The sequence below is a fragment of the Manis javanica genome, chromosome 4 (genome assembly GCF_040802235.1).
Source record: "Manis javanica isolate MJ-LG chromosome 4, MJ_LKY, whole genome shotgun sequence".
Classification (NCBI taxonomy): domain Eukaryota; kingdom Metazoa; phylum Chordata; class Mammalia; order Pholidota; family Manidae; genus Manis; species Manis javanica.
In genome coordinates this window covers 124,070,796-124,095,411 of record NC_133159.1, presented here as the reverse complement: position 1 = coordinate 124,095,411, position 24,616 = coordinate 124,070,796, and the positions used below count along the sequence as shown (strand labels likewise).

The window sequence follows — 24,616 nt, the reverse complement described above, 5'->3', positions numbered from 1 at the left end:
AGACACATTATACTTAAAATGTCAATAGTTAAAGATAGAATCTTAAAAAGCAGCAAGAGAAAAACAACTTATTACATGCAAAGAGTTTTCCAGAGAAGCAAAAACTAAAGTTCAGCACCACTAAATTGGCCTTGTAAGAAATGTTTAAAGTGACTTCTTAAAGCTGAAAAGCAATGGCATTAATTATTAACAAAAAAATATGAGTAAGAATTCACTGGAAAAGGTAAATACAGTAAATCACTTACAAAGTAAATATGAAGGTTAAAAGACAACAGTAGTAAGAGCAACAAAAATCATAATAAGGATTTGCACAAAACAATAAGATGCAAAATGTGATATCAAAAATATAAAATGTGGGGCTGGGGAGTAAAAACGTACAGTTTTGGAATGTATTCAAATTTAAGTTCTTATCAACTTAAAACCAACCACGAGAACCTCACAGTAACCATGAAGCAAAAAGTCATAGTAAATACACAAAAGAAAAGGAGAAAGGAACCCAAACACTAAATAAAGCTATCAAACAACAAAGGAAGAGAGAAAGAGAAGAACAAAGGAACAGTCAGAAAACAAATAACAGAATGGTAATAAACACATACCTAACAATAATTACTTTAAATGTAAAAAATTATCTAATCAAAAAACAGTGGCTGAATGGATTAAAAAAACAAGACCCTTCTATAAGCCACCTGCAAGAGACAAACTTCAGAAGTAAGGGCACCTGTAGACTGAAAGTGAAGAGATATAGAAAGATATTTCATGCAAGTGGAAACAAAAAGAAAGCTAGTGTAGCTATACTCATATGAGACAAAATAGATTTTAAAACAAATATTTTAATAAAAGACAAAAAAGGTCATTACATAATGATAAAGGGGTCAATCCAACATGGAGATATAAAATTTATAAATATATATGTACACAACCATAATATATAAAGTAAATATTAATGGACCTAAAGGGAGAAATTTACAGCAAAACAATAATAGTAGGAGACTTTAACACCACACTTACATTACTGGATAGCTCATCCAGACAGAAAATCAACAAGGAAACATTAGCCTTAAACAACATATTAGACCAGATGGACCTAATAGCTATATATAAAACATTCCATCCAAAAGCAGTATACACATTCTTCTCAAGTGCACATGGAACACTCTCCAGGATATGACCATTCTCCAGATCACATGTTAGACTACAAAATGAGTCTCAATAAATTCAGTAAGACTGAAATCATGACAAGCAACTTTTTCGACCACAATAGTATAAAAATGGAACTACATTACAAGAAGAAAACTGGAAAAACCACAGAATGTGAGGATTAAATAACAACTACTGAACAACCAATGGGTCAAAGAAATCAAAGGAGAAATTTAAAAATACTTATGGACAAATGGAAACAGAAATATGACATACCAAAATCTGTGGGATGCAGCAAAAGCAGTTCTAAGAGGGAAGTTCACAGCAATTCAGACTTACCTCAAGAAATAAGAACAATCTTAAATAAGTAATCTAACTTTACACCTAAAGGAACTAGAAAAAAGAATAAGCAAAGCCTAAAGTTAATAGAAGGAAGGAAATAATAAAAGATCAGAGTGGAAATAAATGAAGTACAGACTAAAAAGACAATAGAAAACATCAATAGTTATTTGAAAAGATAAACAAAATTGACAAACCTTTAGCTAGAGTGCCCAAGAAAAAAAAGAGGGTTCAAATGAAAGCAGAAATATTACAACTGATACCACAGAAATACAAAAGATCCTAAGAAACTAGTATGAACAATTATATGCCAACAAATTGTACAACCTAAAAGAAATGTATAAATACCTAGAAACACCCACTCCTCCAAGACTGAATCATGAAGAGAAAATCTGAATAGATCAATTTCTAGTAAATAGATTGAATCAGTAATCAAACACCTCCCAATAAACAAACACCCACAACCAGACAGTTTCACTGGTGAATTCTATCAAAAAATTAAAGATTTAATACCTATCATTCTCAACTCTACCAAAAAACTGAAGAGCAGGGAACTCTTCCAAACTCATTTTACAAGGCCAGCATTAGCCTGACACCAAAACCAGAAGAGGACATCACAAAAAAAGGAAATTACAGGCCAATATTCCTGAGGAACATAGATATAAAACCCTCAACAAAATAATAGCATTCAACAACTCACCAAAGGAATCCTACACTTTGATAAAGGGAGTTTGTTCCAGGGATGCAAGGATAGTACAACATCTGCAAATCAGTCATGGTGATAGATCACATTAACAAAATGGATAAAATCATACGATCACCCCAATGGATGCAGAAGAAGCATCTGACAAAATTCAACGCCCACTTATGATAAAGACACTCAACAAGGTGGGTAAAGAGGGACCATACCTCAAAAATAAGGGCCATATATGACAAATCCACAGCTAACATCATATACAACAGTGAAAAACTGAAAGCTTTTCCTCTAAGATCAGGAACAAGACAAGGATGCCCATTCTCACCACCTTTATTCAATATAGTGTTAGAAGACCTAGCCACAGCAATAAGACAAGAAAATGAAATAAAAGGCACCTGAAAGAAAGAATTAAAATTGTTACTATGTGCAGATGACATGATACTATATATAGAAAACTCTAAAGTCTCTACCAAGGTAACTGTTAGAATAAATGAATTGAGTAAAGTAGCAGGATACAAAATCAATATACAGATATTTATGGCATTTCTATACACTAATAATGAACTACCAGAAAGACAAATTAAGAAAGCAATCCTATTTACAATTCCATCAAAAAGAATAAAATACCTGGGAATAAGTTTAACCAAGGAGATGAAAGATCTGTGCACGGCAAACTATGAGACACTGATGAAAGAAACCAAAGACAAATATAAATGGAAAGATGTTCTGTGCACAGGGACTGAAGACTTAATAGTGTTAAAATGTCCATACTACCCAAAGCAATCTACAGACTGAATGCAATCCCTATCAAAATTCCAATGGCATTTTTCATAGAATAAGAACAAGCAATTCTAAAATTTGTATGGAACCACAGAAGATTCTGAATAGCCAAAGCAATCTGGAGAATAAAGAACAAAGCTGGAAATAAACACCCCGGGGCTTCAAACTATACTTCAAAGCTACAGTAATCAAAGTAGTATGGTGGCAGCATAAAAACAGACACACAGATCAATGTAACAGAATTGAAAGCCCAGAAATAAACTCACACATAACAGACAATTAAAATTCCAAATGGATTAAATAAGGCTTGAATGTAAGGCCTGAAACCATAAAATTCCTAGAAGAAAACATAGGTGGTAAGCTCCTTGACATCAGTCTTGGTGATATGCTTGTGGATCTGACTCCAAAGGCAAGGGAAGCAAAAGCAAAACGAAGCAAACAGGACCATATCAAACTAAAAAGCTTCTGCACAATGAAGGAAACCATCATCAAAACAAAAATGCAGCCTACTTTATGGGAGAAGACATTTGCAAATCATATATCTGATAAGAGGTTAGTATGCAAAATATATAAAGAATTCATACAATTCAGTGATAAAAAACCAACCAGATTTTAAAATGGGCAGAGGATCTAAACAGGCACTTTTCAAAAGAAGATACATGGATGGCCCACAAGTAAATGAAAAGATGTTCAACATCTCTAATAATCAGGGAAATGTAAATCAAAACCACAATGAGTTATCACCTCACACCTGTTAGAATGGCTAGCATCAAGATGACAAGAATTAAGTGTTGAAGAGGATATGGAGGAAAGGGAACCATAATGTACACTGTTGGTGGAAACATATATTGGTGCAGCCACTACAGAGAACAGCATGGAGATTCCTCAAAAAGTTAAGAATAGTTCTACCCTGTATGATCCAGCTATTTCACTTCTGGATATATCCAGAAGATTATCTTAAGTATCTGAATACTAAAACACTAATTCCAAGAGATATAGGCACCCCTAAGTTCAATGCATCATTATTTACAATAACCAAGATATGGAAGCAACCTATGTGTCCACCTACACATGAATGGATAAAGAGAATGTGGTACATATATAGTGGAATAGTACTCAGCCATAAAGAATGAAATTTTGCCATTTGCAACAACATGGATGTACTCTGAGGGCAATATGCTAAGGGAAAGACAAATAAATACCATATGATTTCACTCACATGTAGTATCTAAAAAAACCAAAACAGTACAAAAGAAACCCACGGACACAGAGTACAGACTGATGGTTTACCAGAGGGGAAGGGAGATGGGGTGGGGTGAAATGGGGGTCTGATTATATGGTGACAGATGGTAACTGTACTTGGTGGTAGTCATTTTGTAGTACATACAGATGTCAAATTACAATGTTGTACACCTGAAACTTATATAATGTTATCTACCAGTTTTACCTCATTTTAAAAAAGTGAATAATACCATTCTATTATTGGTCTCAGTGCTGGTAAACAACAGACATGGGTGGGGACTGTGGCCAAAACCTGCCACTCATTTTTGTTAGAGAAGATGCATATTTCCCATTTTTAATGTGAAATCTGATTTTTTAGATGTTGGCAAACAACTCAACAATCTTAAAATGAAACCATGGGCAAAAATGCAAAGTAACAACAAACTTCCCACATTTCTGAACTTGATTTTGCCCACTGGCCACCAGTGGGCAACTCCTGGTTTTGATTGTTGGGTATCTGCATATGCAATCATTTGAAGAGAGGACTCCCTAGTTTTAAAAACTTGAATACTACCACCCATGACTGAGTATGAACTAACATTTCCACCCTGCACTTTTGCTGAGACATCTTACCACCACACTTCTTAGAGGATGCAGCTGGATGCCAGCTTCCAGGGGATCGGAACATACTTTCTAAGGGCTGCACATGTGTGGCCAACCCCCTCCCGCTCCAGAGCCATGTGTCCCAACCAGGATCTAACCTTCCCTGGGAGGGAAGCACAAGGTTTCTGGGGCAGAAGGGACCCTGGAAAGTTCATTCTACTCTGTTTATGGGGAAGTGGTACCCCACCAGCTATAAAAAGGTTGGGAAGGGGAGGAGGTATGGGAGAAATTAAAATAGCCTAAGGAGTGAAGCACATTGCACCAGCTAGAGAGGGAGGCAGAGAAGGTGGTCAGAGGCAAAGCCTTCCATCAAGCAATCTGATAGAAGATCAGGGGTTTGGGAAGTAAGGAGAAATGAGCCAGGTGCAGGAGACTCAGCCAGGAGCGATGCATACACATCCATGGGGTGTAAAGGCAAGATGTCACTGTGAACAGAGATTCCCATGTGGTAGCAAGACTGAGCTGATGGAACCCAGCATCCCTGACACTTAGTGCCTGGAGGGAAGGAAGGTTGGATCGTCCCTCACAGGAGGCGTGTAGAATCCAAACCTGCAGAACTCTGGGGCCTGGGAACGTGGATTCTTGGGCATCTGAAGAGTGCAGAGTGACCGGGGCAGTTGCTGCAAGAATCATGGACCTCATTCCCAATCCATCCACTGGGAGCTCTCCTAATGACTTCAGACCCTGGAGAAGGGGCCACCACCTCCCTCTTCCCAGACCTCACATTTCCCAGCTGGCCTACTTGTCCCCCCATCCATGCTGCACCATGTCAGCTTCTCAAAATGATGCTTGCAGGGTTCCCACCAAGAACCCTGTGGATCAAATGAAAGGTCCTGTGGCCAGGATTCTCAACTGGCCCTGGATGGACACATGTGTGGGCAATACGTTGCTATTGACTCTATATAAAGAGCTCTGCCCAGTGGTGTGGGGGTGACACAGTGGCACGGCTGCAAGGCTGCAGGAGAGCAGAGCAGAGGCTGGAGTGGTGGCAGCGCTGAGGACAGAGGCCCAGAGGACAGCTGTGTGGGATGACTGTGGAGGCAGAGAGGCCCAGAAGATGGCTGTGGGGGCAGAGGGGCCCAGAGGCAGAGACCAGCTTGCTGCATGCAGACTCGCTCTGAGTGAACGGGATTTTAGTGACTGACCTACCATTGTGGAAATAATAAATTGGGTATAACCCTTTCACCCCAAGAAAGTTCTACTGTCATTTTCTTTAGTCACACTGAATCCATAGCGAACTTGCCCAGGACTGAAAACCATTGGCAAGACAACTTCCTTTCTGCTTCCAGGTTTTCCCTGGAAAGGAAACCCAGAAACATCTACAGGGGACAGTTCAGGCTCATTCAGGCACCACTTAAGGCCAGCAGTTCTCAGACTTTTTTGGAAAGTCTAACCCACAGTAAAAAGCACATTTTACTTCACAACCCAATATACACACAAAGCAAAAGCCTCATGTAGCAATTTAAGCCTTACCACACACAATGCACTCTGGTATTTTCCCATTCTGTATTTTATTCTGGTTAACACTGACTACATACATTTTGTGGCTCCTGACTCATGTTTTAAGAAACACTGTTTTACCCTGGTCCCCATCCCCTTGTTTAGAATTCCTTCCTTAGAAACAAAACAACAGTGGACTCACAGACACTGAGAAGTGACTAGTGGCTACCGAGGAGGAGGGGCTGGGGCAGGCTGGGGGGCGGACAAAGGGGCACAATAAATTCACAACCACAATGTCAGCTGGTCATGGGGATGGTAGAACAGCATGGAGAATACAGTCAATGATCCTGTGCCATCTTCCTACATTGTAAAATAGTAACCACACTAGAGGGGGTGAGGATTTAATAATATAGGTAACTGTTGAACCACTCACCTTGTTGTTCATTTTAAACCAATATTAGATGGTATATCTTAACTTAAAAAAAAAAAAAAGAATCCCTCCCTTTACCTCTCATTCCATCTGAAGTTCCTGTAAAGGATTCCCTCACTCCACTTCCTGTGACCCACCCGGGCAGGGGTGAACGCTCTGAATTCTGAGTGGCCCAGCCCCGTGGGCTGTACGCCATTCACAGACACTTAGAATATCATACAAGTTTTCTCTTTTCACTAAGGGCATCCAAGTCTTTGGCTCTAGCACACTTGAAATATCTGTCGAATATATGATGGTATAGGAGAGGAAGCCTGAGTGAGGCTTTCTAATAACAGTAAGATTATACTGCATTTGCAGTACACCCCGAAACCCAGTCGTCAGATAACTCTGCTGCAGGCAGCACCCTCTCCCTGCCAAGGGGGAAAGGAGGCGGGTGGGTGCCTTGTGGTTGCCAGACTTCCCCGTCCTTAGCCGCATGATGCCACATCAGGGCCAACACTGTCCCCAACACGTTCACACCGGCTCTGACACAGTCTTACCACCACAGTGCTGGGGAGGAGATTCTGCACACCCCATGCTTGGGTAGGGGGATCGAGCCTCAGGCAAGTTGACACAATTGTCACACAAGAAGTGGCTGAATCCACATGAATCAGAGTTTTCTAGACTCCTCCTTCCATGCACTTTACAGAAGCCTAAGTGGCTTCAGATGCCATTATATAATCCTGTGTTCATTATATGCCTGCTGGCTTGATACAAGAAAAGAGCATCCCTGAATGTGCATCCCCCTCCGCAGCCCCTGGAACGCTGGTGTGTGTACACTCACAAGGCACCCCGACCCCACGACAGGACGTGCATGCCTGCAGCACACGTGTGCAAGTCAGAAGATCCCTGTGGGCCCATCCACGGCCCTCTTCCTCCCTGCCAGGCTGTGTGACACCTGGCGGAGCACAGCACCTCCTTGGGCCTCTTCCTCACCTACAGCCTGAGAGAGCTGAACCTGCTGACTCCCAAGGTCCCTCTCAGGCTTCTCCTGATGACTCTACCTGCTCCACTTGGAGCCATTTGGCCCCAACAGGGACAGGCCAACACTCGGAAATTAAGAAAAAGCAGAACAGAGGAGGTGAAGGCCAGACCAACGGGCCCAGGGGAGTTGTAGGTAAGAAAACTCACTTTCCACTGAGTTCGCCTCGGATACCACCCCTGCCTGAACGGCTTGCTCTTCCTTCAGGAGCCTTCAGTCCCCAGGCAACCCAGACTCATTGAGGGAATGAGATGGGGAGATGCAGAGAAGGCAAAGGGTCCCTCCAAAGCAGAACCAGGCACCCACCTAGAGAAAGGCCGTCCAAGGAAGGCTTCTGTTCCGTGGGGGTGCCTGGCTGCCTTGCTCTCAGCCAGCCCCAGAGAGCCTCCAGCGCTGGCCCCAGTCCCAACTCACCTCAGCCCCGCAGTCCCTCCTCTGGCAAATCTGACACACTGGTCATCTTCCACCACCGTCCCCACATCCACTGCTTCCCCGTGGCATCAGCTAATTCACTGTGCAAAGCAGCATTTATATATAGAAAGTTGCAGCCACGCAGGTTAGCATTAAAATAGAGACTTGACGTTGCCACGGCAACGAAACAAATGATATTCAAAATGAAAGACATATTCTGCAGTCGAGAAAGCATGTCCACAGCCTTCCAGGACAGCTGCGCCCGTTCCCTCCGAGGGTGGGTGGGATGGCCTCCAGAGAAGGGACCTTTCATTTGATGAATGGCCTCCTTCCCATGAAGGCACCTGCTGTGGTTTCAGCAGCGGCCACAGTCCCTGCCTGAGCTCCTTCCTAAAGCCAGCTCCTGCCCAGAGCAGACCCAAGGCCAGGACACGGAGGGAGTATGATGGCCTTAGCCACATCCGTCCGTTTGCAAATGCTCTACTCCTCCGGCGCTGAGGTGATGCAGCCTGGGGCCCTAGTGCTATTACCACATATGCCCCTGGAAACTAAGGTAGCTTCTGTCCCTGCCCGCCACACACAAAGTCAAGAGGCAAGGTGGGCTGACATCCAGCAGGCTGCTTCACCTCCCTGAGCCTCAACCTAAAAATAAGGTGGGGGTGGGGGACAGCAGGACACAGAGGTAGCCTAATACCTCCCACCTCTGTGATGCTAGGGCATGTGTCTTTTCTCTTTTGTCATTGTCTTTTTTCTACTTTCCTCTTGTTTCCCTAGCCCCTGGGCCTATGCCTCAGCCCTGCCACACAGACCTGGGTATTGCTGGGGCCCCCAATTGTGCACAGAAACTACTCCTCCTACCTCGGGTTCAGCACAGCCGCCACCTCCAGTGCTCACAGCCCTCAAGGCAAAAGGTCTGGATTCAAATATTCAAGGAGCCACCAAGAATCTGAACAACACTGAGCCTTTCTGAGACACACATTTTACAATGAGGCACGCTCTAGAGTGGCTACGATGGAACATAATGATGCCACCAAGTGTCAGCAAGGATGCAGAGCAACCGGAACTCTCGCACACCGCTGGTGGGGGCGCCAAATGGCACAGCCACTCGGGAGGGCACTTTCACAGTTGGACTTACACAGAGCACATGACCCAACAATGCCACTCCCAGGTCCCTCACCCGAAAGAAAGGAAACACGTCTGCACCGAGTCTTACACATCAATGTTCACTGCAACTTTACTTAACAACCACCCCAACTGGAAACAACCCAGAAGATCATCAGCAGGAATTGATGAACAAGCTATGGGAGATCCGTACAATAGACAACTTACCAATTCTAAGCACAGGCTATTGATGATAAGTCCAACAGCCTGAATCCATCTCACAGGCAGTATATAGAGAAGCCAGTTGCAAATGGCTACCTACTATATAACTGCGATTACACACCATTCTCAGAAAGACAAGACTACCGGGATAGATAAAGCCTGAGGAGCTGGTGGGGAGGGTGTGCATGCGGAGAGCATGGGGGAAGTTCCTGAGGAGAGAGAATTGTTCCATATCCTGGTTGGGGTTGTGGGTACATGAATCCATATATGCGCAAACGCACACGTGTGTGTGTGTGTGTGTGTGCTACAATCCATTGAACTGTACACCCAAAAATGTCAATTTCACTACATGACAGTTGGAAAAAAAAAATAAATGGTACTGAAATTTCACCCTGAAAAAAAAAAATTACAGATGATGACACTGTCTCCTCACAGCAGTGTAAAGATCAAGCATAGGGGCTCCATGCATAAACTGTAAAGTCCTGAGAAATGTTCATTATTAGCACCATTTTTAATTACAAAGATCCTCCTCTGGTTCCAAACCAGTAGCTCCCAGCCTTGAAGCAGCCACATCAGCATCACCTGAGAATTTGCTAGAAAGTGCAAACTTTTGGGTCTCACTCGCCGCAGCCCTCCTGATCAGAAACTTGGGGGATGGGGCACTGCAGTCTGTTTTAACAAGCCCTTCTGCTGAGTGAGTCTAATGCATGCTGAAATGTGAGAACCAGTGTCTTCCATACACCAATTAGATGCAGCTAGGCCAGCTCAGCGTACAATGGTCTGGCCTCCCTTTAATATCAAAACACCACAGACAGATACAGGCAATGTCTTTCTCCATATTTGACTTACTCACTGACTCTTCCTCTTTCTGAATTCTCTACCAACCTCTGCCTTTCGTCTGCCCCCACACACAGCAAACTGTTGCCCTGCAGGAAGGGGCCAAACGCCACAGCTCCATCTGACAAACCAACCCCACAGCAGCAGGTGACATGGAACCACCTGTTGTTTCAACCAGGACACCTGGAAGGAAGAGATGCTATGACCTACGCTGCGGCCCAGGGAGGGGCCCCGGGCTGTGCAAATGCCCTCCTCCCTTCTCACCTGGCCTGGCTCCGGGGCCAGCACTGGAACCGACTATACCAACCTACTTCCCACTCTCAGCTCCCGACGTGCTTCTCAAATCAAATGGGAACCTGGTGGTTGTCCCAGTAAACCCTGGAAAAGCACAACTTCCTGCTTATCCCAGAACAACTTCAAAGCCACATCACATGGTTCCTGGCTTGGAAATGACACAGAGATGACGGATCACAAAAAAGAAATCAGAACCATATGGATTGCATGCCCAACAAAATAAACAGAATTACAGCATCAGAGTTGGGGCCAAGAAACCGGGGGGCTGTGTTTGGCCCAGAGCCCGGGCCTGGTGGCCCCCAGCACAGGCTGGGCTCCCCGGCCTCTCCTCCCCACCCGTGACTCCCGCAGTCAGGGCCAGGGGCACCCGGCGTGCTGTCCCTCTTGGCTGAGGCCTCTGCTAGAACGCTGCTGCACTGACACTTCAGTGTTTTATTGAGTTTTTATATTCTCTTTTATAGTGCAGCTGAAGATGGTTCAGCTTCTATTCCAGTTTCTTCCAAATATATACAGGCACTGACAGGAACACTGTGCCGTTAATGACAGTGTGACAGCTCCAGGAGCCTCTGGGAGGGGGGCTGGAACCCCACCCCCTTTTACACATGGGTTCCTTCCTCCCAGAGCCAACTTCGTTGGGTGCCCCCACTCCCGGCCTCATTCCCACTGCAGAACAGGGTAACCTTCTCCTCTCCCAGTTCCCAGGGAACAATACTTCATGCCACACAGCCAGCATTTCTCAACCAGGGGTGATTCTGCCCCGAAGGGGACATGGAGCAATGTCTGGAGACACTTACTCGTTGTCACAGTGGGGGTGGGAGGGGTAGGCAGGTGTATCAGCTCCCTATTGCTGCAGTAACAACTTACCATGGGCATAAGGGCTTAAGACTACACAGATGTATTACTTCAGAGTTCTGCAGTTTGGAAGTGGGTCTCATGGGGCTAAAATCAAGGTCTCAGCAGGGCTGCATTCCTTGTGGAGGCTTAGGAGACAATCTGTTCCCTTGTGTTTCTCAGCTTTTGGAGGCCGCCTGCCCTGTGGCCCACCCTGCACCTTCACGGACAGGATCAGTGGGTCCACCCTCTGCACTGGGCCTTTTCTCTGATTCTCTCTTCTCCACTTACAAAGACCCTTGTGATTATATTGAGCCTACCGAGATAATCCAGGATAATTTCCCCATCTCAGAGTCAGCTGATTTGCAACCTTCATTCCAACCACACCCTCACTTCTCCCTGTGCCCTGTAAGCTGACATACAGGTTCCAGGGACAAGGCATGCCCACCTGGGGAGTGGGGGCACCATTATCATGCCAACCACAGGGTGCTCCTGGCATCTGAGGAGTAGAGGCCAGGGATGCTGCTGAACAGCCCACCTGCTCACAACAAACATTATCCAGCTCCAGATGTCAACCGAGCCAAGGCTGAGACACCCTGGTACAGCCGAGCACCAACCGGGCCTTAGATGGTCCCACGTGACCCTGACCGAAGCCTCCTTTCACAGACGGGTCAACCGCAGGACTCAGGCACCACAGAGAAGCTCTAAGGAGGAACTTTTTACCATTCTGTTAGATATTTAAAGTAGATTCTATCTCTCTTCTGGAATCCTCCTCAAATGATTCTCATTTAATATAACAGAAAATACACACAGGGTTTAAAAACATATACAATGCACCTTGCCCATAGCAGGCACATGAACACAGCAGACATAGATCATTTAAACCACTTTATGTAAAGGGGATTATGGGGTACTAACGTGCAGTTATAAGTCACGGGGATGCAATGTACAGTGTGGAGAATATAGCCAATACTGTAATAACTTTGTATGGTGACAGATGGTAACCAGACCTATTGTGATCGTTTTGTAATGTGTAAAAATACTGAACCACTCCACTGCACACATAAACAAATACTGCATGTCAATTCATACAAATTGTATGTATGTCATTCATACATAAAATTGTACATCGTTCAATAAAAAAAAAAGAAATCTCTTTATGTGAGGAACTTCAAACAACAAGGCTAATTCTGCTTTGCTGTTGGGTCACTTTCTGGTCTCACAAATCCCTGAATTAGCAAGACAGAGTGGCTCACGTCCTCATTCCCTCTCGTCCCTCCCCAGGAACGCTGATCCACCACCAGCTGGTGAGAATTCCTAATGACCTACAGACCTCAGTACCCACATCAAATGCCCTCTTGCCCCATGGGTGTCTATGAGGGGTCCTGCCCTCTGTGAGTGAGGCCTGCAGCAGCTGGGGCAGCAAGGAAGGGGAGGGCAGCTCAGGAGGCCCTGTCCAGCCCTGCAGACAACAGGGGGCTGTTCCCACCTGCAAAGGATGGACCCCAGCAAGGGCAGCCCCCTCACCCTGCCTGGGGGTCCTGTTTGCTGCTGGGTTTCCCAATAGTGGGTCAAGAAGGGGAAGGAGAGGGTGGTTTTGTAGGGAGTCCCCTACAGGGACAGGTAGGCAGAGCCTGCAAACACCACCTTTTTGTCATTCTGACAAGGAGTCCCCACTCCCCCCCACTGCCATCAAAATGAGGAGCAGAGGCACACTGGCACCAAGTGTGTGTATGTGTGCACTCACGCACCCCCAGGCCCTGCACCCCAGATGAACCCCGGCCATTCTGTCTGCTCCACCCAGTGAGGTGCTTATTTAATTTCTCTGTTCCAGTTATCCAGCATTTTCTGCCAAAGCCACATCTCTGCCCCAGAGCATGGAAGCCATGGCTGTAGTGAAGCCCTGACTCAATTTCTGAGATACTTCAGGGTTTGTGGCCACCTGCACTAAGATGGTGCCTATAGCCCAGATATAAATCCACACATACATGGTCAAGCAATATCTGATCAAGAAGCCATGAATGTACAATGGGGAAAAGACAGTCTCTTCAATAAATGGTGCTGGGAAAACTGGACAGCTACAAGTAAAAGAATGAAACTGCATTACTGTCTGATCCCATACACAAAAGTAATCTTGAAATGGATTAAAGACCTAAATGTAAGACATGAAACCATAAAGCGCTTAGAAGAAAACAGGCAAAAATCTCTTGCACATAAGCATGAGCAATTTTTTTCTGGACACATCTCCTCAAAGCAAAAATAAACAAGTGGGACTACACCAAACTAAAAATCTTCTGTACAGCAAAGGAAATCATCAAGAGAACAAAAGGGCAAGCTACAGTATGGGAGAATACATCTTAAATGATTTATCCAATGAGAGATTAACATCCAAAATATATGAAGAACTCATACACCTTAACACCAAAAAAACAAATAACCTGATTAAAAAATGGGTGGAGGACCTGAACAGACATTCATCCAAAGAAGAAATACAGATGGCCAACACATGAAAAGATGTTCCATATCACTAATCAGGGAAATGCCAATCAAAACCACAATGAGGTATCACCTCACACCAATTAGAATGGCCACTATCCAAAAGACAAGAAATAACAAGCGTTGGGGAGGATGTGGAGAACAGGGAGCTCTCCTATACTGTTGGTGTGAATGTAAATCGGTGCAGCCACTGGGGAAAGCAGTACAGAGGTTCCTCAAAACATTAGAAATACCATTGACCCAGTAATTCCTTTTCTAGGAATTTACCCAAAGAAAACAAAAATCTCTGGTTCAAAAAAGATATATGCACCCCTATGTTTATTGCTGCATTATTTACAATAGCCAAAATACGGAAGCCACCTAAGTGTCCATCAATAGATGAATGGATAAAGATGTGGGTATTTATACACAGTGCAAAATTATTCAGACATAGAAAGAAAGAAATTTTGCCATTTGGGACAACATGGATAGACCTAGAAGGTATTATGCTCAGTGAAATGAGCCAGGTGGAAAAAGACAAATACCATATGACTGTACTAATTTATGGAATCTAAAAGCAAAACAAAACAAAATGAATGAAACATCAGTAGACTAAGAGACACTAGGAAGTGACTGGTGGGGTGGGGTGGAGGTGGGGTGGGAAAGGGGAGGGGATATAGGAGCACAAAAATCTCAACCATTTATGTTGGTCAAGGGGATGGAAGTGCAGCATGGAGAATACAGCCAATGGTTCTGTAACACCTTCTTATGTTGACAGATAGTAACTGCACTAGTTGGGGTGAGGATGTAATAATGGGTGTAACTGTTGAACCACTGTGCTGTACACTTGAAACCAATATATTGTGTATATCAACTGCAGTAATTTTTTTAAAAGATACTGCCTGCAGAGCACACTGCATTTGTTTACTCGTCTGTCCGACAAATCCATGTACTGGGCTGGACACCCTTCTAAACCCAGAACCACAGGAGCCAGCAAGACGGAAGGGCTTTCCCCAGGACGAGCTTAAATCCAGAGTGGGGAGCAGAAGGCCCAGCTCTGAATATTTACACACATAACCTCATTTAACATTCACACCAATGTGGGAGGTGGTTAACCTTCAATCACCTCCACTTTTCAGGTAATTGCAGCCACAGCAGGCAACGCTTCACTATGTGCCGGTCTCACCTGTCCCACCAGTTTATGCAGGTTTATTCAATCTCCCACACCCCTGTGAGGTACACTTGTAATTACACCTACTCTACAGGGGAGGAAACTGAAGTTTGAACAGGAAGCACCTTGCCTCAGGTGTGCATGCCCTCACAAGGCTAACAGAGCCCTGGGTTGGCCAGGTGCCTCCTTCAGGACACCCGGCCCAGGACACCACGTCCAAGGGGCAGAGGGAGCATTTTTTTCTGGCAGCCAGGGCAGTTCCTTTGTTGCTCAGTGACCCCAGTGACTCACCGCCTCCAAAGACGTCCACACACTGGGCCCCAGGGTAGGGGGTTGCTCATCCCCGCTTCCCCTTTTCCATTTCCCAAGAGCTTGCATTGCCGTGTAAATGACCACAGCAGCTCAAAGATGCTTCGGGAAAGGGATTTTCAAATACAAGGCCCAGCGGTGGCAGCTGCTGCTGCAGCTTCTCACTGTCGACCCTTCACTCAGTTCCCACCTTCTGGCACCTGCCAGGACAGCCTCTTCATGTTTGGTGATGTCTGGGGACTCCTACGGCGGAGGCCAGGGCAGAGGGAAAGCCTCAGTGGCTGATCTGGCATTTGCAAGTCCACCATAGGCTCCCAAGGCATCTTACCAGCCTCAGGGACTACCAAGCTGGAAGTGAAAATTATCTTACTTGGGAAAAGGGTCTTTGCCAATGTGACTAAAGATTCTGAGTGAGGGGTTATCCAGGTGGGCCCTAAAAGCAGCCTCCAATGCCTTGCAAAGTCAGCCTGGCTGGGCTCCAAGGAACCACGAGGACCAACTGAGCAAGCCCGGTGGCATCAGGAGAGAAAACAGCCAGAGTGTTGGGAAAATGGGCTCAGAGCAGAAGACACACAAGAGGGCAGAGGACCCAGGACAGCTGAGATCTGTTCAGGGACATTTGGGGGAGATGGAGTCAGAAGCTAGTCTACTTGGGGGTAAAACACTTACCACAGGAGAAAGATGAGAATAGTTAGAATATACCCCACATGCACCCCAATTTCCCCACTGGCCAGGAGAGCTGTGGAGTAGGGCAGGGTGGAGAGCTCTGCAGGAGGGTGTGAAGGGGGGCCATATCCAGTTAAGACTGTCTCTTACAACTAACAGATTCTGACTGCACCTGTTGTAAAGGGTGATCCATGCCAGAGACACGAGAAGGAACAGAAAGAGCCACCAGCTGGAGAGAATGGGAGCCTACAGATGCAGGTGCTCACCAGATGGGGCACAGGAGGGTCCTGTGTCTGGAGGGGGCCCTGCCCCCAGCACTGGCTGAAAAGGCTGGCTGTGTCTGAAAAGGTGTCAGAGTGGCCCTGGATCTAAGTAGGGTGTCTGTCTCTGCCACCCACAAAGAGACCTAAGCTGGGAGAAACTCCCCCCACTCTGACCGCAGCCCAAAGCCAGCAGCTGCCCCAGGAAGTGCTGTGTCAGGACATGCAAGTAATGCCAGGCAGACACAGCTCTGGGGAAACACGGGGATCAGAAAGGGACTTCTAAGCTTCCGCAGTGGCCTGCAGACCTGGATGGTGAAGCAATGCAGTAAACCGGGGTTTACTGAAGCCTAGATATTCCCTAACACTTGCAGGACCCAAGACGACCCTTTAGGTGGTATACATGATATATGTGGTCTAGGAGATTCATTTTGAAATAGTGACATTCATTTTAAGGGCTACTAGGAAAAACCATTTACTAGTTCATACAGTCTGTCATGTCCCCAGCATTCCACAAGGTAGCCGTGGTCTGCTGACTGGCTCCTGGCAGGGCAGGGGATCACTGAATGTTAGAGTCAGAAGGAACCGTTTCCAGGTCGAGTATTCCAGCAGAGTGCTGAAGCAGAGGGACTGGAGGGACAGACTGCCTGAGTGCAAGCCCACATTCTGTCTGGGCCAGGTACCTGATCTCTCTGGACATCTGGGCAGTCACATGAAAACAGAAATGGTAGGAACAATACCACTTCCTGCAGGTTTGAGTTAATATACAGAAAGCATTTCAAACTGGCCTGCCCTGGCTTGCTTACACTGTGGGTGAGTACCAGCTCCTTCTCCTAGTACACAGCTTACTGTTCTTTATAAAATATTCTGATGACATCTAGGTGGGTCCAAGCCTCCAGTGTGCTGGCCAAGCCTCCTCTGCCCACCGTTCCATCCCGCTCCCTCCACTCCTCCATGTAAACCAGTACCCTGCTTCTCTGCGCTTACCTCGGTCCTGCCTCTCCTCACTCCCACCAGCAAGGAGGGTCAGAAAGTATGGCCAGCAGGACCACCGGCTGAGTACCTCCTTGGTGATCCACGCAAAGCCTCCATGCCACCCCACCACCACCCAGCCTTTTAAGCCAGGGGTATTTGCAAACACCTCTGCTATACCCTCTGACCATGACAGCTCTTTGAGGATACAGCCCAGACACTGCATGTCCTGCCCTGCCTGGCTCAGGGTGGCTGCGGCCAGAGATGGGAAACCATTTCCTGGAAGTCTGAAGCGAGACCCCCAATTAATAGACACCAGTTCTCTAACTGAATCGAATGACTTCAAAGGAAAGCTGACACTAACATTCCTTGACCTCCGAGAAGTGGTCATGTCACATTCTGTAGAGAGCTAGGGTGTGGTGTCTCTGACACTGCTGGTGCCAGACTAATGGTCTTTACTTTGGCCACTTCTGCAAGAACTAGTTTGGGGACCTGTCCTTTACAGAGCTTTCACACAGGCCAGAGCTGAGACTGCAGCCTCTTAGGAAAACACCCCCCTTTCCTCCCAAATGTCTTAAGCTGCTTCACTGAAATCTCAGTGAGATCACACCAGCACCCCAAAGAGGCAGACCCCATATGCTCTTGGTTGGCTAGCTCTTCCCAGAAGTGACACCCCTTCCCTCCATCTGCCAAAGGGCAGACAGAGCCCGGTGTCTCCTCTGACCTGTCGTCTTGCTTTCAGCAATGATTCATTACGGGGAAGGGATACAAGGACCATCAGCAAAAGCAAAGGGCACCTGGGACGGGGCCCTGGGGAAACCAGTACGAGCTTCCAGCACCTGTCCCCCGGTGCAGTCACCCGGACTCACCAGCTGCGAGTGGTGACGGCGGGTGGGAAGTGTGGTCCCACAGGGATGCTCACACAGCATCAGTGCCCAGGGGTCCCGTTGGCATCCTCTGCCGCACACATACCTAAATTGCAGAATCCCAGAAGAAAGCAGGTGTTCAGCATAAACCAGTGTTTGTATGAACAGTTTAGATAAGAGCACCCTTATCATTTAGGGAATGGTGGGAAACTCCCCCAAATTCAAGTTCCCAGGTGCCCATCAAGGGCCAACACTGCAGGCACGCTTTGTCAGGAGAGCGGCCTGAGGTTTGCTGTTAACTCCTCCTGAGCCCTGGCCACAGGATGTTCATTAGCCCCCACCGTCTGACTCCCTTTGGTGGCACATTCCTGCCACCCAATCCCAGGCAGGTGCCAAGCCTCTGAAACACCTGTGGCAGCAGGGCGCTCACTCCTTCACAAGGCAGGCTAGTCTGCGGTCAGCCTGTGCTTGTTGCTGCTGCGTTTCCCTAGGAACGCCGGCTTCTGAGCGCGACTTTCATGCTGATGAACACTTGATACAACCACCACCACCACTTACTATGACTGTGTGTCAGGCTCTGGGCCAAGCACATGACATACATTCACTCATTTAACATAATATTCATGTTTTAAAGTGGAGTCAACGACAGCTTAGACGCAGGAAATGACTTGCCCAAATCCCATTTTAATGGGTATCAACTCTGGTCTTTTTGACCTATAGCTGGAGACCTTGAACCCCTACACTCAGCCTCTCCTGGGAGCCTTTCACCAACCACATTATCATTTCCAGCATGACATCACATACTTTTTTTCCTGTTATTTAATACTTTTAGTTGACTCAAGTTTTTTACTTAAAAAAAAAAAAAACTCACTTCTCAGAAAACATTATAGCATTCTCTGGATGGAAAACTCGTAACATTTGCCAGAAATACACACAAAGCACAAAAATAATTGCCAAGAAAACCAAGTGATTACTCAATCCCAGCTGGGTACCACTACCTACCGAGGCCTGTTCCCACCCAGCAGCAATGGAACTTTCTCTGAAGCACTGAGAGAAAACTGGGGAAAGGAAGCCCTTCTCCTTTCTTGGCCCAGCGGTACTGAAAGCCTTGCCCACAGACCATGAAACCCTTGGCACATCTTTTGGGAAATGCTACACTATCACCATATGCACCATACAAACCTGCCCCGTGTGGCTCATAGGCAGCAGTGAAGCAGGGGCTCCCGGCTTCCTGTGGTCCCCACACCCTAATGTGTATCCCCAGGCATGTTCATGCTCCTCCTCTTGTTTGCTCTCATCTGCTCTCCAGCCTCTGCAGCCACTGGGCTCCAGGAACACACCACCACCCAAGCCAGCCTGGATCATCTTCCCCTTCCGCTGCCAGCCTGGCTCCCAGCTCACCCTTCCTGCCTAGTTTCTGCTTCCAGGGATCCGTTTTCTTGGCCAGTATTAGGTTTAGGGTTAGGGCCCTCAGAGAGAAAATACCAGTGAAGACGCTTTCCCTCCAGCTTGGTTCCAAAATCGACAAGAGTCTAGGGAGAGGGGCAGAGGGTCTCTTATGGGCAAATCAAAATCTGGGAAGTGGGGATGCGGATGGGGATGGGGATGGGGCTGGGGCTGGGGCTGAGGGTCAGGCAAGGGCATACAGAAGTCAGAAGCGGGCTGCCTCTCCACCACAGAGGACTACATTCCAGAGACCCACGTCCCCATCCCCACCCAACACCATACAAACCTCTGGCCCAGCCCAACCAGGGTCCGAGGAGTCAGCCACAGTCAGAGCATCCCACTCAGAGTCACTAGCGGAGTATTCTGGGGCAGGAGGCCAGGAGAGCACAAACTCCAAGCAGAGAAAGGCAGTGGCACGGTGGGAAGCTGGGGCTTCCGAGGCAAACAGCCCCGGGTTCAAGTTCTAATTCCACCATCCTCTTGGCCCAGTGACTTCCTACATCTGAGAAATGGGAACAAAAACAGTATGTACCCCATAGGAACACTGTGGGATAATGGGAATCACGCAGGCTCTGCGCCCAGGAACATTATTTTTATAGGGCAGGGCTCTGCGCCTGGGGCCATGAACAAGAGCAGGCCGTGGGCGGAAGGCCTGGTGTGGAGAGGGACGCACACTCACCCATGTGTTGCAGAGAACGCTGGACAGGTGGAGCCCGGCCCCCTTGGAGTTTGTGTCAGACAGGAGAGCACTTATTCTGGAATCGGGGCCTACACATGAACACCAGGAAATTCCCCATGAAATAATAGAGACCATCTGGAAAATCAAGGCGGCTGCCCCGATCTGGCTTCTGACAGGGTAAGGAGAAATGGTGCACCTTCCCCACCACATACTAATGCGGTGGTTTCCACCCCGGCTGTCCAGAAATCCCCTGGCCCATTACACAGGATCTCCAAGGGAAAGACCTGGAGGTATCTGCCTCTCAGGCTTGCTAGGTGATTCTAATGGGCGGCCAGCACGGCTGGCTGCTCTGATGCCTCCTTGGCCGAGGAAAGCACTGCCACCTGCCTCACACGGCGCTGGTACCCCCTGGTCCAGCAGTGAGGAAAGACTGAGGCCCCAGGACACAGGCCAGCATGCAGGTCACTCCCCGTGGCCCCTGCTTTAACCAGAGTACATTCCACAGCAGCTGTGCAGGAGGTGATGAGCTGGCCTGGCCCCCAGGCCTTCTCCCAGGGCTGGGAAAAGCAGAGGACAAAGCTTGCTAAGGGGTCCAGCTGTGCCCTGGAGAAGCACAGAGGCTGGCCTCCTGTGCCCCAAGTCTGGGGACAGCCCCAAAGCCACTTCAGTTTCAGATTTTCCTGCAGTGTAAGAGCTTTTTCTGAGTTAAATTACACTTTCAGTAAAATCCTGCAGCCAGACAACACCCACAAAAACCTCAGGGTCCATCAGTTATGATAGAATGATTTTTCTGTCCACAAGCCTACCCGTGCCATCCACAGGAGTTGATAGGAACACAAGGTGAGAACAGAACAGACTGCTTGCCAGCATGGTTTCCAAGACAGGCTGGGGACAGCCAGAGAAAGAAGCTCAGGGCCAGAGCCCATGGTCTGTCTGGCCCCAGGATTGGCGCATTAGTGGCTTTATCTTTAACTGGAGGTACTGCCTACTGATTTTATGCCATTTCTCTAAAAATGAGAGGCTAAAAAGAAGAAAGTGGATGGCAGGACATGCTCGTCCTCCAACCCATGCCATGATTCCGGGTGTCTGGAGAGAGGCTGCCTATCCGGCCCAGGGCAGACAGCACAAAGGGAACTTACGAGGGTGCTCTCCTCACCCAGGAGCAGTGACAGCAAGGCTAAGGCTGGTAGGAATGGGGCAAGGAAGTGGGATTTTGATGGCACGGATAAAAGCATGGTGGGGCTGGAGAAAGGCAACAAAGGACATGCAAACAGCAAAACCAAGGGCTTCCAGGGATGTGACGTGTCTGAACAGGCCTGTGGCTCAACCTGAGAAACAGGAAGAGAGCAATTGCCGTGCAGGAAGCTCGGCAAACTCATTCCACCTGCAGCCAGAGGGTCCCTGTGCAGAGCAGGGGACATGCCCACTTCTGACACACCGTCTGAGGCCATGCAGAACCCCTTCCCGGTCAGTGGTAACAATCCTGGAAGTTAGAGCAGTTGTTGTTTGAGCCTGCTCTCCAAGTACAGGGCGACTCTGTTGTTGTCCCTGAGCATCTGGGAAAACATCGGTGTAGGTGACAGCCTGAAGCTCTGCTCCATAACCAGCATCACTGAGTTGTTAGAAATGCAGCATCCAGGCCCCTCCCCAGACCTGCTGCACCACCATCAGCACTCTAACTGCACACCCCAGGGAATCATGCCCATGATACTATTCGAGAAGCTCTCATTTGCAACATACAGGCAATTTTACTGCTGCATAAGGGGCTCTCAGAGCACTGCCACGTAATGATCAAGCACATAACAACTGCACAGACAGGTGAGGAATTTATAGGTGGTTTCAATTTGGGCATCTCACATGGACTTTTTCCCCACTGGAATCCAAGGCTGAGCTACTCCATCAGTTCCCTCAAGGATCAACCAAGGTGACCACAGATTGAAATGTCTCCCTGTCACCACTGAACCTAATAGAGTAACATTCCAGGGTGTATTTGCCTCTCTGTTCACTCATTTATGTATTCACCACGCTTATTCAAACATTTATTAGGCACCCACTGTATGTCAGGCACTGAGAATAAGCAGACCCAGCCAGTCCTGTGAAGAGTTTGCCTACTGTAAGAGAGAAGAAAGAGCAGACAGGCAAGAGTGCAGAGTGGCGGATGTGTGCAGTGCTAAGGGGAAAAATACCAGAGGTGTCCAGGAAGGCTTCAGAGGAGGAGGCAATGCCTATAGGTCGTCATCATGACACACTTTCTGTTTACCAAGCTTTTCTCTTTGCTTTTTCCTCTCCCTCCTGTCTTGCTTTCTACTGTATTGATTGCATTTTCTTTATTCTCCCTCCCACCCTCCATCCCCACAAACACGGCATGTAAAGAGTCTGTTGATACTACTTAGGTGGTTACACTGACATTTTTAACATGTATAGTGGACTTCAAGTGTAAAGATAATCAATAACTCTTTACTCCTTCTGAATAATACAAAACCCTGGAATGCTTTAACTTCGATCTTCTCTCTCCTACCTTCTCAGCATTGGTGGCATGAATTGGCTGACGATGCGATTTTCCCCCTAAGTCCTGGAACCACCTGGTTATTTACTATCTTTCACCACTGATTATTTTCCAGAAAAATTAAAAATTCCAAACTGACTCATGAGGAAATAGAGAACCTGAATAGATCTATAACCTTTAAAGGAATTGATTGAGTGGCTTAAAATCTACCTTAAAAAACTCTAACAGGTTTATGTGGTTTTAGGGACAAGTTTTCTCAAACCTTTAAGGAAAAGACAACACTTACTTAGTATAATCTCTTCCAGAAATAGAGAGAAAAATACTCAGTTCTTTTTATAAGTCCCTGATACCAACCTTAAGTACATATTTTATTTATATAATAAATAACCTCACAGGGCATAGGTGTAAAAATACTAGACATCAGCAAATCCTGGAAACAGAGGGATATTAAAATATCAGGAAACTCATTAGTTAAAGATTTAAGAAAAAAACAATAATCTAGATGCAGAAAAAGCATCTGACAATTAAAACTCCTCACAGACTAGGACTGGAAGGGAATGTTCTTAGTCTGATAAATTGTAACCATCAAAAGCTAGAAAAAAAGCTCATACTTAATGGAAAACACTGGAAACTTTTCCTTTTAAGTCAGGAATAAAACAAGGCTATTCACCACTACTGCTTCTTCTCAACACTTTACTCAACATATCATAACACAGTAAGGCAATAAAAAGAAATAAAAAATTTAAGGCCTGCAGTGACAGAAATTGCTGACATTATCATACCATATAACCCAAATCTAAGAAGTTCTACAAACTATCATAACTAATAAGGCAGGTCAAGCTCTATTTATTTAAAAAACAAACAAACCAGTATTCCTGTATATCAACAAAAATCATAAAACAGAATATTTATCATTACAATGGCTGGCTAAAAACTGGTTGTTTATCTCCATGTTTTCCTGATACTTCATTAAAAATGACTGAAAAAAAAATACAAAAAAAGGTACCAAGCCACAGTGAGAAAAAAAGTGAAATGAGTTGATACATTAACAAATTTAATAATTCAGTTCATTCAAAAATAAATGAGACACATTAACAAAATTTTGGACAATGGAAAACAAATGGATAAATGGTAACGACTTGACACAGAGGACAAAAATGAAAATTTTATGCCTTGGGGCTGGGGAATATTAACAAGAAACAAGCCAATTTATAGCACAGAGAATGGCCCAGTAAGACTCACAGGCACAAGGTTTCAATGAGGTGGAAGTTTAAGAAAGAGGTGAGAGGTCATCTTCTAGATCCCTCCCCACCCTTGGCCTCCAAGTGACTTCCCCTACCCAACCCGGCTGGAAATGCTGGGACTCTGAGGGAAACTAGTTCAGCGCTCCTGCACTAGGGGTCCCCCAGAGGACAGGCTAACAAGTCAGACTGAAAAAAGGGCAATTAGGCAAACATTTAATTACACACTGCAGGTTAAAATCAACGTCCTTTCACTTCCTTTCTAAGCAAGCTACTGGAGAGTGTGCTCCAACAAAACGAAGAAGAGTATCAAGAAAATGGAAAACGTGAGACCCAAGAAATGACCAAAAGCAGAAGAAAAGCAAAGAAAAGCAATAGGATGATGGGGAAGGAAGATCCCAAGATGACAACTGACCATTATCCTGAAGAGCACCAGACCCAACCAGGACAACAGATTCTTCTATCACTGGTGAAAACACAGACCTGATAGATTAGTTCCTGTGCGGACAGCATTCAGGGGAATTTTATAGGTCTGGTGAAGAGTCTGGGGGAAGAACTAATACAGAAAACACCAAGCAAATAAAATACTAACTGCTGTTGT

The 24,616-nt window shown here is 46.3% G+C and overlaps 1 protein-coding gene across 14 annotated transcripts in view; it reads right to left on the bottom strand.

Annotated features, from left to right (window-relative positions):
* The window catches only part of GAS7 (growth arrest specific 7), a 236,842-nt gene that overhangs the window by 127,843 nt on the left and 84,383 nt on the right, over positions 1-24,616 (bottom strand). For 5 of the 14 annotated variants that reach the window (XM_073234787.1, XM_073234785.1, XM_073234790.1 and 2 more), the window contains one exon: positions 18,147-18,249. The exons of 7 other annotated variants lie outside the window; for them this stretch is intronic. In XM_073234787.1, coding sequence (XP_073090888.1) covers positions 18,147-18,249 — 103 coding nt within the window. Of the gene's footprint in view, positions 1-8,142; positions 8,260-10,563; positions 10,587-18,146; positions 18,250-24,616 lie in introns of those variants that run through there. 2 more of the 14 variants (XM_073234792.1, XM_017658644.3) reach the window with 2 other exon arrangements.